The sequence below is a fragment of the Astyanax mexicanus genome, chromosome 23 (assembly GCF_023375975.1).
Source record: "Astyanax mexicanus isolate ESR-SI-001 chromosome 23, AstMex3_surface, whole genome shotgun sequence".
Lineage (NCBI taxonomy): Eukaryota > Metazoa > Chordata > Actinopteri > Characiformes > Acestrorhamphidae > Astyanax > Astyanax mexicanus.
The window spans coordinates 30,180,355-30,193,829 of record NC_064430.1 but is presented as its reverse complement, the minus strand read 5'-3'; the positions used below and the strand labels follow the sequence as shown (position 1 = coordinate 30,193,829).

Here is a 13,475-nt window from a genome sequence, read left to right as displayed (position 1 = left end):
CCATAAAATTGGCATCTCTGTGGTGCTGCTCATAAGAGGCGTGGACCTGTTTTTCCTGTAAAGCGGCTTTGTGACAACCTTTGTTGTAAAAAGCGCTATATAAATAAAATTGAATTGAATTTAATTGAGAAGCTATATTTAAAGTAGTATTGAATAAACTATATTATCTTTGTATTACAAAATATTATTATCCCTCTAATACAGTACTTACTTTAATATTTATAATATAATCTAAATTTAGCCTCCAGAGCCTTTTGGTTTGTGTCTAATCATGAAAGAGCAAGCGCTGCACTGAAGCCCCGCCCTAATCTCCACTGAGAGCCAATAGAAAGGTGGTGGGTAAACAGGAATTAACCCCTAATCCAGCCTCTTCTGCTGTAGTCAGATTTAGAGGGGGCGTGGCTACAGGCTGACCTCCCACTGCTGGCAGGGAATGACTCTCACTGCCTTAGAAATTCCTCCACCTGTGAGAGTGTGTGTAAGAGTGTGTGAGAGACTGAGAGAGTGTGTGTGAGTGTGAGAGAGTGTGAGGAACTGTGCCATTATTTTATCTGCAGGTTCTAACCACCACCCTTCAGAGAGATGACTGGACACCAGTGGGGCTACGGGGAGGATGATGGTAAGCAGTTTGGTGCTGAGCTCGGTTCAGATGGGTTTAGGCTCAGGTGTCTTTACTCTGGATGGGATGCTGGGGTCGGTCAGTGTGGAAGCAGCAGTTTGGGCTCAGGACCAGCCTGTCTGATTAGCTCACAGCACAGTGCTTCTGATTAATGGGAAATGGCTACTAGGCTAAATAGAGATTAGAGTGACCTTTCCTACAGGAATAACTGCAGCCTGATGGGTGTTTGACTTTGACTTAACAAGCCATTGAGTTTAGGTTTAGTTTGAAAGGACAATGGCAGGGAATGGAGCAAGCCAGTAGTCAGTAGACCAGTGGTTTGGGCCACTAAATTATATTCTGTATATGTAACTGACAATATTTTTATTTGGAATTTGGGAGAAATGTCTGTTGTCTAATGTCTGTTGTTTATAGAATAAAACAACAATGTTCATTTTACTCAAACATCTAACTATAAATAATAATAATAAAAAAATCAGAGAAACGGAAGTGATCTCTTGTTTTTTTCCAAAGCTGTATGTACCAGGTTAATGAAAATATTTTAACATTCAAGCAAGTAGCATCCTAATAGGTTAAGCTGCTGGTACCTGATTTGTTGAGAGCTTTTAAAAGGCTGGGCCATTGGTTTGTAGGTTCCAGGTTCATTGAAGGCTTTGCTTTACTTGGTTATAGATGCCAGAATCATGGAAATCCTTTAAAATCCCACCATGCATCTCTGTAGTTGGTTGGTTCATTATTATTATTTGTATGATTTATATTTACCAGGTTCCTTAAAAGCCTTTTAAATGCCAGCATGCAGCACTGTAGTTGTCTGGTCCACTGATTTATAGGTATCATGTTCATTTAGAGCCGTTAAAAATGCTGGTACAGTAAGTAGCACCTTTAGTAGGCTGGTCTACTCGGTTCTGGATTCATTAATGGCTCATTCTACAGGCTTGTTTTAAAAAGTAGTGATTTACCTGAGTTTGCAGGCAAGTGGTTTCCAGGATCACTGAGACATTTTAAAGACCAGCAAGCAGCAACTTATTTGGCTGGCCAATTGGGATCTATGTTCATTGATAGCCTTTAAAATGCCAGCAAGCGGCACATCAGTAGGCTTGTCCTCTGGGTACCAGGTATCAGGTTAATTTATGGGTTCAAATACCAGCAGGCAGCACCCTAAGAGGCTTGTTGCACCCTAAGAGGCTACTATATGTTACACTATAGTAGATTGGTCCACTAGGTTATAGGTAACTAGTTCTTTTAAAGCCTTTAAATGCCAACAGGTAGCACTTTAGTTGTCTTGCCAAGTAGATTCCAGATTAATTGAGACCTTTTTAAAGACTAGCAAGCAGCATTCTTGGAGGCTGATCTATTTGGGTTTTAAGTTCATTGAAAGCTTATAAGATGGCTGTAAAAAAGCTTGCAGCACAGTTAGTTAGCTTGTCCATTGGTTTATAGGTACAGGTTTATGAAAAGCCTTTCCAAAGACCAGAAACTAAGTTTACTAAGAATGTATAAATGCCAGTATATAGCATCTAAAGAGGTTGAACAATTAGGGTCCAGATTCAATGAGACCAACAAGTAACCCCAGGTTCAGTGAGAGCCAAAATGCCAGCAAATAGAGCCTTTGCAGGCTGGTCCATTGGGTACTGGGAAAAAAGTTAATTGAGAGCTTCTAAAAGACCATCAAATTAGCACCTTAGGTGATTGGCCAAGTGGTTTACAAGTTGGGACATTTTTAAAGACCAGCAAGCCGCACTCTAGAAGGCTGATCCTTTGGGTTTCAGGTTCATTCAGAGCTTCTAAAGTGTCAGCAAGCAGCATGTTAGTAGACTGGGACATGGAGTACCAGGTACTGGGTTCACTTATTAGAGCCTTTAAAATGCCAGCCAGTAGCCCCTCAGTTTGCTGGCCAAGTGGGTTCCAGGTTTACTGAGAAATGAGACATGTAAAATGCAATCTAGCAGCATTTTTATAAGGCTGGTCCACTGGGTTCATTGAAAGTTTTTAAAGGTAAAGATAAACATGAAACTGGTCCACTGGATTATAGCTACCAGTTTCATGGAAAACCTTTAAAATGATGGCAAGTAGCACCTTAATAGGCTGGTCCACTGGGTACCAGGTACCAGGTTCAATGGGAGTTTTTTTTAAAAGGCTGACAAGCAATGTTATAGTGGGTTCCACTGGATTATAGGTACCAATTTCATGGAAATCCATTCAAATTATGGCAAGTAGTACAGATTATAAAAAAGACAAAAAATATAATATCGTGAAAAGTTGATTAATTTCCATCCAACCTCTTCCATTTAAAAAGTTACACTTTTTTAAACTTCATAGATTATAGATTCAGGACCCACAACTTAAATGATTTCAAGTATTTCTTTGTTTATTTTTACATAATTTGGGCTTCCAGCTCATAAAATCTATTAAAACAGTGCCCTGAATCTATAATCTAGGAAAGTTTAACCTTTTGACTGGATCTATGAAAATTTTCAACTTTTCCATGATATTATATATTTTTGGAATGGGCCTGTACCTTTAAAGGTACCAAGTACCAGGATTATTTACAGCTTTCTTAAAGTTTAAGAGCTTTTAAAAGGCAAGCAAAAAGCACATTAGTAGGCTGTTCAAAAAGTTGTAGGTTCATTGAGCACATCTAAAAGCCATCGAGTAGCACCTAAAAGACATACACTGAGTACCTGGTGCCAGGATCATTGACTGCTTTCTAAATGCCAACAAGCAGCACCCTATTGTCAGCTGATCCACTTTAACCAGCTACTGGGTTCATTAAGAGGCTCATTTAAAAGGCTGGCAACCAGCACTCTGGTTAAATGCTCAATTAAGCTTCATGCGCATTATCTTTTTAAAGCAACAGCAAGCAGCACCCTAATAGACTGGTCACTAGACCATTGGATTGTACGTACCATTTTTTCATTTAAAGTTTTCTTTAGACCACTTACTAGCTCCAGAGTTGGCAGGTGCACTAATACTACCTTTAAGGATTAATAATGGGTTTTAAAGTATGCAGCAACATCCATACTAGACTGGTTAAGTAGGTTTCAGATTCATTAATAGCTTTTTAAGGCCAATATGATACTGTGTTATAATATATACTATCCTTTAAAATGCCAGTAAGTAGTAAACGGTCATTTGAGATTGTTTATAAGACCATTTTTGTAGCTTTCTAGCTTTCTCTAGAACTCTACGAGGCTAGTCTAAAGGTCCATTAAGTAGCACCCTTATTGGCTGGGCTGGTCCACTGGTACTAGGTACCAGGTTCATAGGGAACATTCAAAGGTATACTGTATCCAAAACCCTGCTTTAACACACCTGTTTCTAACTTTAGGAAGGTATATTTATTTAGCTGTTGAGGTGAGTCAGGTGTGTTGGCGTTTAGGAAGAAGGAAATGCGTTAAATCTACTGTGTACAATGCAGGTTTTGCTTTCAGGATTGCGAAACAGTGTACATCCCCAAATTTTGAAATGTGTCTTATTTTTTTTCATGTGAGTAATCTCATTGTTGTTGATTTTACCCACAATTCATATTTCCTTCCTGTTTGTTACTCTCCAGTATTGTTAAACAGATTCTAGCAAGGATTTAGAATTCGCCGTAACACTGGTGCCAGTGACAACAGCACTAAGCGTGCGCATGCAGGCAAGAATAAAATCACGGTCAGAATAAAAGCCTGTATAGAAGCATATCTTTAAGGTTCACTGAATAACACTTATAATAACAATAAATTGATATTAATGCTTATCGTGATAGAAAAAAGTAGATAAATTAAAAAGTAGTGCATTAAGCTGGTATCTAGATACAGATGTTCCTTTAATTAAAAACAGAATACCAGAATAATATACTGATATAATGCACATTATATCAACAGCAAAACTTACTCTGTCTCTTTTTAACCAGCACACTAACATCATTCTGTTATTAAAAACATTTAATTATTTTAATTAAGCTAATCTGCTAATTTACCTTCATAATAAAAGCCCTCGGGCCAGGTCATATACTAGAGCATCTAAAAAAATTAGAATATCATTGATAAGTTGCTTTATTTCAGTAATTCAGTTCAAAATGTGAAACTCGTATAGATGTATTACACACAGAGTGATCTATTTTAAGCGTTTATTTATTTTATTGTTAATGATTATGTCTCAGAAAATCAGAATATTATATAAGACCAATTGGTACTTTTAGCAGTGTGGGCAGTGTCCTGCTGGAAAATGAAATCTGCATCTCCATTAAAGTTGTCAGTAGCAGAGAGAAGCATGAAGTGCTGTAAGATTTTGTGGGAAAACAAAACTGCACTGACTTTAGACTTGATAATAAAACACAGTGGATCAACAGCAGCAGATGACATGTCTCTCCAAACCATCACTGATTGGTGGAAACTTCACTCTAGACCTCGAGCAGTTTGGACTGTGTGTCTCTCCACTCTTCCTCCAGACTCTGATCCCTTGATTTACAAATGAAATGTAAAATGTACTGATGATCAGTGATGGTTTAGAGACACATGTCATCTGCTGGTGTTGGTGCACTGTGTTTTATTATCTACAAATTGCATTTACTCTGGCATGCTGAACATAGACACAGAGATTTTAGCAAACCTAAAGATCAGATTTTATAATGTTTATAATGTGAGTGAAAGTCTCACTTAATCTCTGAATCATCGTATTATTTTCTTTACACATAGTCATTTATCTTCTTAAAAAAAGCCTATAAAATTGAACTCATTTATTTGATAAGGTCAGACACTGGTTTGACTCCCGTCTCTTTAATTATATATTCTTTCAGAATATCCAGGCACTTTGCATTGGTTTGGTTTCCACCGTTTGCATGTTCTGGAAAAGAGGTTCTGCTGATTGACCAAATGTAAATGTAAATCCGGCCAATGAGGAAAACCCCCACGGTTAGAGCTCTGTGAGAGAGACTCCACAGACTGAGATACCGAAACTGTGCCTTGAGGATCGTGAGTTTGAATCCCGGATCATGCTGCTTCTCCATCAGCAGCCGGAGTCCAAGAGAGCGCAATTGGCTATGCTCTCTTTGGTTGGGTAGATGGTGCTCTCTTTCCCCTCATCATTCCCAGTATAAGTTTAGTGTTAATGCTGCATTTTTGGCAGTTGGAAAAGAGGTTGAGTCTGACTTCACTTGTATCTGATAAGGTGTGCGCTCTTCCTGACAGTCCTAGGGCTCTATTTTTGCAGTCTACAGATGAGCTGTTAACTGTGCACTATGCAGATTGATTTAGGGTGTGTCAGTGTGTCTTTGCTATCATAATGGCAGGAAAAGTACACCTTGTGTGGCTCGAAACAGCTACCACTAAGCACAAGCTATGGGTCGGTGCATTTGTGCATGCCCATGTATGCATTGGGCACATGGCTGTTGCCAGTTCACTGCCAGTATTCTGCAAACTGTCGGCGTCTGTCTTTGTTGTTTCAGTCAGTGGCGCACCTGTGTTTTCTGTTGCCAAGATAGCAATACAAGATAGCAATTTACATGAACACACCTCATTTTGAGACCGCCATGCCCATTGTCGTAGATATATTAATAAGCCCTGTTGCTATTTAAACAACAAAGACGGAAGGTGTGAAAATACAATGTCATCAGTGTATATTTAGTAAATTAGGAAGAAGGAAAATATATATCATTATATTGCAATATTTTGTTTTCTATCACAGTATACAGTACCACGACATAATGAATCGTAACTGTATCGTGATAAAAGTATTGCCAAGTTCTGGCCAATACACATAATCATTGGTGTTTTCGTGATATAGAGCATAATTAGTGATTCTGATTACTTTATTTCTATTAATTTATGTGAGTATACTGAAAAAATGAACTTAAACCTGCCTCCTGATGGCAGACAACCGGCTCTCTCCCTGCTCTGACACGCAGACGGGAACCAATAGATAAATTAGTCATTGTTTTGTATAAATCTGTTTTTTTTCCCTTTGCATCTCTAAATAACAATAAAATAAAATAAATCCCACATGGTTCAGCATTGCATTGCATTCCTCATTGCTTTACATGTCTTCCCAGGTCCATCCGCTTGGTCCAAAGACTACCCCATCGCTGAGGGTCCTCGCCAGTCCCCCATAAACATTGTTCCTGACGAGGCGGTTTATGATGCCAACCTGCCACCCATCTCCCTCAACTACGACAACTGCACCTCCATCAACATCTCCAACAACGGACACTCTGTGGTGGTGGAATTCGACGATGCGGATGACAGATCAGGTTGGTGTCAGACAGTGGGAGGAAGATGATGATTGTGATGTTGGTCATGATGATGACATGTTGCCAGTTTAGGAAACATTATGGCCTGTAATAGAGGGTTAAGCAGAGCCACGCTGTTCCTCCTGCGAGGCAGAAGAGGGTTATTTTTAGCTCTGAGATCAGGTGAGGTGGTTTTAATAGCAGTGGATGGTAGTGGTGTTGTAATCTCAGAGCTCAGCAGATATCTCAGCATCTCCAGGGAAATTACTGCAGTTTTTCACCCCAGTGACTCGAATATACGCTAGTTTTTCTTTTCAGAGCAAATCTGTCGATTTTACCTACTGCTTTCCATATAGGCAAACACAGTTAACAATATTTACACTACTGTAGTCTTGTTTAAGTTGAGGCGAATTCAGACCCGTAGCTTTGGCACGTAGCAGCTTTAAGGTCACCAAGTTGAATTCTCTTACAGACGGCCTGTTTCATTATGAGTTTATTTAATTTTACCAAATTAAAACCCCCGAAATGAAATCCAAAGGAAGATAGATGGTCTCAAGCCATCAACCCAAGCTGAACTGCTTGAATTTATGCACCAGGAGTGGCATAAAATTATCCAAAAGCAGTGTGTAAGACATGTCAAGATGCATGAAAACTGTAATTAAAAACCAAATATTAATTTTTAAACTCTTAAAACTTTATTTTATGAACATTATTTGAGGTCTGAAAGCACTGCTTTTTTTGTTATTTTGACCATTTCTTATTTTCTGCAAATAATGCTCTAAATGACAATATTTGTATTTGGAATTTAGGTAAAATATATATTAGTAATCCATTAGATTACTTTCATTACTGTATGAGGAATCTTTGCAGTATTGTTGCAGTAATTATATTCTTGGTGATATGACAAAACACAGAAAATAATGTATTGAATTTCATTATAAATACAGTCATATGAAAAAGTTTGGGCACCCCTATTAATCTTAATCATTTTTAGTTCTAAATATTTGGGTGTTTTCAACATTTCAGTTTGATATATCTAATAACTGATGGATACAAAAAGTTGTCTCAGAGATTTAACCTGTCAGTTTCCACTGTGAGGAACATAGTAAGGAAATGGAAGAGCACAGGGACAGTTCCTGTTAAGCCCAGAAGTGGCAGGCCAAGAAAAATATCAGAAAGGCAGAGAAGAAGAATGGTGAGAACAGTCAAGGACAATCCACAGACCACCTCCAAAGAGCTGCAGCATCATCTTGCTGCAGATGGTGTCACTGTGCATCGGTCAACAATACAGCGCACTTTACACAAGGAGAAGCTGTATGGGAGAGTGATGCGAAAGAAGCCATTTCTGCAAGCACGCCACAAACAGAGTCGCCTGAGGTGTGCTTTTGCACTTTCGATTCTGTTTGTGGCGTGCTTGCAGAAATGGCTTTTTCTGACATTTTCTGTTAGTACAATAAACCTCATTTCAATCCTGAAATATTACTGTGTTCATCAGTTATTAGATATATTAAACTGAAATGTTGAAAACACCCAAATATTTAGAAATAAAAATGATTAAGATTAATAGGGGTGCTCAGACTTTTTCATATGACTGTATACTACTACAAACAAATAAATGTTAGTTTTATTTTGTACAAATGTAACAGTTTCAAACATTTAAACATTTGTCTGTTTTAACAGTAACTTCGCAATAATAGATAATAATGATAAAAAATAATATAATGTTGCAAAATATGTACCACAGTGCAGAATATGTATAGCATTCATTTAAACTGCAAACATAAACATATATTCAAAAGATATCTGTAAAGTTTCACAGTAAATAGCAAAACGAACACAAAATAAACTATCAGAACAAAATGTGTATCACTATACTGCAAAGAATAAGATATTCATAGTAAAATGTCCTCTTAAATGTACTCTAAATATCTAATATTTATAATTTTAAGATTATTAAAGCAATTAAAGCAATATCTTTAAGCATCTTCACAGCAAAGAGACAGTGATAAATGACAGAGGTTAAGTGTTAGCAGTAGATGTGTGATGAGGAGAAGATGCCAGGGCTGTGAGACGGTGATCTGGGCTGACGCGGTGTAATTTCTCCTCTGTCCGTGTCTGACCACACGTCTCTGCTGTAATTACTGCGCTGAGTTTCTGCATGTGTCAGTATTTCACACCATGTTATAATTCTAACTATGTAACAAACAGCAAAAAGGTCAGCACACACACACACACACACACACACACACACACACATGCTTTGTGTCTCCCTTATCCTCCCACTCGAGAGGTGAAACTGTATACTGGGAGAGAGTGGATAGGGGATAGTGCAGACAAAGGCCCGGCTCGGCTCCAGGGGTATTAGAGGTAATTTATTACTGGGTGCTCCACTGGTCTGCATGTCATTGGCTAGAATGACAAATTGTCACATGCGGCCTTCTCTGTGCATGAGGTTCTAGTCCGGTTTCTCATTTCTCACTTCAAACGAAGTGCTTCCCTCAGTCCAATGCGTTGAGTGACTTGTAGGGTCATGTCGAGAAGTAAATGATCTCTCACCAAGAGGTGCACTACCCAAAAGTCGCCCTTTTTCATAGGGGAGCAAGTGAAGGACTTTTATGCCTCACAAGGGCAGACCACACCTGTAATCATTTACATATCTGCCTGAGACAGAACTCCATGAGTTTGGCAGCAGTCTGGGGTGCATGAAAGCTTGTTTCATTGTTAAGAACAACTGGCAAAAAAAAAAAAAAAAAAAAAGAATATTTATAACATTGCACAATTGCCATTTTTGCACCTGTCAAAAGGCTGATCTGGAGCTGTGATTTATTGTGAGGCTCACAGTACACTGTAAAAACACTTTATAAAAGTTTAAACACACATAAATTCAGTATTTTTTCATTACCGTATTTTTCGCACTATAAGGCACATTTAAATTTTTCCCCAAAAATTGTCAGTGCACCTTATATTGCGGTGCACCTTTATGTATGAATTTTACCAGTCAGGTTGTTAGGACCAGTAAAGCCACTCTGCTGAAGTACAGAGTTATACAGGAGTTTTAGTGAAATTTTCCAGCACTGAGGCTGGAGCCGTATTAGCTTTAGCCGCTAACTGCAGCCCTAGCTCTTTTGCCGTTAAGAGGTGAGTATATCAGACTGTAGTCTGCGTGTTTACGTGTTAAAACAAGCTATGTGGGATGAACCTCTGGCTGATAGCTCTCTGGGTTACCGGAATACTCATGGTTTCTCAGTGTAGCACTGTCAGGGGGCATTTACTAGCGCTAAGTGCTGCTAACCCGAGGCTAGCACTGTTGCTAAGCGCAGCTAGCACTGCTTCTACCTGCACTGTTGAAAATATTGGAAAACGAAGCAGTTTTCCAATATTTACAGTTTTGTTTACTTAGCTAAATACCTTTTGCTTAGATGACAGTTTTGAACATCATGGCTGGATTTTCTCAGTCAGCTTTGAGTCACCTGGAATTCAGGCTTTCACTTAACAGCTGTGCTGAACTCAAGAGTTAAGTTGAATTTCTTGTCTCTTAATGTGTTTGAGAGCATCAGTTGTAAAGTAATGAAGAGGTAGAGTTACAGGTATACAGTGAATAGCTCTATATGAGTAATGCTCTAATCCATGTTATGGCAAGAACTACTGAACTACGTACAGAATTAAATAGTTTAAGAAATGAAGGTCAGTCAATCTGAAACATTTTAAGAACTTTGAAAGTATCTTTAAGTGCAGTTGCAAAAAGACCATCAAAAATGTAATAATGGAACTGGCTCTCATCAGACACACCTTGATAGGAAAAGCAAGAGCAAGAGTTACCTCTGTTGCACGCAACTCTGTTGCGTCAGAGTTACCAGCCTCATGAACCGCAAGTTAACAGCTCCCCAGTTAAGAGCACCTAAATGCATCTTCACAGAGTATTTTGGTTTGTTTAAGACTTGTTTAAGTTACTACATGATTCCTTATGTGTTCCTTCATAGACTGGATGATTTTACTATTTATTTACAGTGTATTCAAGCCAGCATTGAAATCAGCATGGCAAAAGCCATAATAAGCATCACAATAATAAGTAAAAGTTATATTGTGTAGCTCTAGTGTTCACAGAGTCGTTTTTTTATATATATAAATAGACACACAGAGGCCATTAACCTTGATTTGAAGGCAGAAAGGTTGTACATAGGATATGCAGGAGGCCTGTAGCCCTATCCACTGATCTGAGTGAATCCGATCGCTGGCTCATCCACTCTTCTCTTCTGTCGTGACAGTGATCCAGGGAGGCCCGCTGAACAACGCCTACCGCCTCAAACAGTTCCATTTCCACTGGGGAGGGAAAGGCTGCCACGGGTCAGAACACACCGTCAGCGGGAAAACCTACACATCTGAGGTGAGACTCAGAGAAAGGGGTTAAAAAAGCCTCAGTAAAATTGTGAGTGTTGTCAGTATTTCTAAAATACAAGTCAAGATATTTAGACCAATTATAGAGAACCTGTAAACAGCATGTGTAGTTTACTTAACAAACAACATAATAGATTGAATAGAATCATTAGATTAGATTTCCTTTATTGTCCTTGAATGTGGAATTTAGTTTAATTTAGCCTGTGCCATTCATACATGTCTCTGGGACACTTATATAAATTATATACAAGTATTTATACTCACTGATAACTATTTGGAAAAAAAAAGTGTCTAGACCTATATGCAACAGCTATTTAAACCAATAAGGCCAACTAATACATTTACATCTAATGCGGACTTCTATTATTAATATGAATTTGATTTGGATGTCAGTCCATTAAAACAATTATCTATTTTTTTTTTCACTTGCGTATTTCTCCCATTGTTTAAATTCTTCTGTTTTTTTTATTAAAAAATATTTGCACAAATGTTGCAGTATTTTATCATATCGTTCAGTTCTATCAGTGTGTGATTACATACACCAGCAGATGACGTGTCTCTCCAAACCATCACTGATTGGTGGAAACTTCACACTAGACCTCAAGTAGTTTGGACTGTGTCTCTCCACTCTTCCTCCAGACTCTGATCCCCTGATTTACAAATGAAATGTAAAATTTACTGATGATCAGTGATGGTTTGGAGAGATGTGTCATCTGCTGGTGTTGATCCACTGTGTTTTATTATCAAGTCTAAAGTCAGTGCAGTTTTGTTTTCCTGACAATTCTTACAGCACTTCATGCTTCCCTCTGCTACTGACAACGTTTATGTAGATGAGAATTTCATTTTCCAGCAGGACTTGGCACACAAGTACTAATTGGTCTTATGTAATATTCTCATTTTCTGATGCACTGATTTTTGGGTTTTCATTAGCTGTACGCCATAATCATCAACAATAAAAAAAAAATAAATAAAAGATCACTCTGTCTGAAATATATCAGTATAATGAGTTGCACATTTTGAGCTGAATTACTGAAATAAAGTAACTTTTCAATGATATAAAATTTCTTTTCTATAAACACACAAAACAAATATATTCTTTCTTACTCTTTGTTGTTCTAATCATTAATTTAAAGCCTTTTCCTGTATTCCTCCAGCTGCATCTGGTACATTGGAATGCTGCTCGGTACGGGTCGTTTGGAGAGGCCGTGGCTGCCTCTGATGGCTTGGCTGTGTTGGGAGTCTTTCTAGAGGTTTGATTCTCTTCTTTTATTTTCATGAAACTATATATAGGTTTTGTATCTCTAAACTGCTGCTCTGATCACTTTAACTACAGTGATATACTGATGTGCCAAAAGTGAGGTCTGATAGTGGGTGCAGGTGAATTATGGGAGTTGGAGTGAGGACTGATAGTGGGTGCAGGTGAATTATGGAAGTTGGAGTGAGGTCTGATAGAGTAGGTGCAGGTGAATTATGGGAGTTGGAGTGAGGGCTGATAGTGGGTGCAGGTGAATTATGGAAGTTGGAGTGAGGGCTGATAGTGGGTGCAGGTGAATTATGGGAGTTGGGGTGAGGGCTGATAGTGGGTGCAGGTGAATTATGGGAGTTGGAGTGAGGGCTGATAGTGGGTGCAGGCGAATTATGGAAGTTGGAGTGAAGACTGATAGTGGGTAGAGGTGAATTATGGGAGTTGGAGTGAGGGCTGATAGTGGGTGCAGGTGAATTATGGGAGTTGGAGTGAGGTCTGATAGTGGGTAGAGGTGAATTATGGGAGTTGGAGTGAGGGCTGATAGTGGGTGCAGGTGAATTATGGGAGTTGGAGTGAGGTCTGATAGAGTAGGTGCAGGTGAATTATGGGAGTTAGAGTGAGGACTGATAGTGGGTAGAGGTGAATTATGGGAGTTGGAGTGAGGGCTGATAGTGGGTGCAGGTGAATTATGGGAGTTGGAGTGAGGTCTGATAGAGTAGGTGCAGGTGAATTATGGGAGTTGGAGTGAGGGCTGATAGTGGGTGCAGGTGAATTATGGGAGTTGGAGTGAGGGCTGATAGTGGGTGCAGGTGAATTATGGGAGTTGGAGTGAGGGCTGATAGTGGGTGCAGGCGAATTATGGAAGTTGGAGTGAAGACTGATAGTGGGTGCAGGTGAATTATGGGAGTTGGAGTGAGGGCTGATAGTGGGTGCAGGTGAATTATGGGAGTTGGAGTGAGGGCTGATAGTGGGTGCAGGCGAATTATGGAAGTTGGAGTGAAGACTGA

At 39.0% G+C, this 13,475-nt stretch overlaps 1 protein-coding gene across 2 annotated transcripts in view; it reads left to right on the top strand.

Annotated features, from left to right (window-relative positions):
- The first annotated feature begins 358 nt into the window (after nt 1–358).
- Nucleotides 359–13,475, top strand: part of ca7 (carbonic anhydrase VII) — a 34,717-nt gene continuing 21,600 nt past the window's right edge. For both annotated transcript variants that reach the window (XR_002649347.2, XM_022665168.2), the window contains exons 1-4: nt 359–619; nt 6,651–6,848; nt 11,093–11,211; nt 12,377–12,472. Coding sequence is in view for 1 of the 2 variants with exons in the window: in XM_022665168.2 (XP_022520889.2) it covers nt 583–619; nt 6,651–6,848; nt 11,093–11,211; nt 12,377–12,472 (450 nt within the window). In the remaining variant the exon portion in view is untranslated. The remainder of the gene's footprint in view (nt 620–6,650; nt 6,849–11,092; nt 11,212–12,376; nt 12,473–13,475) is intronic.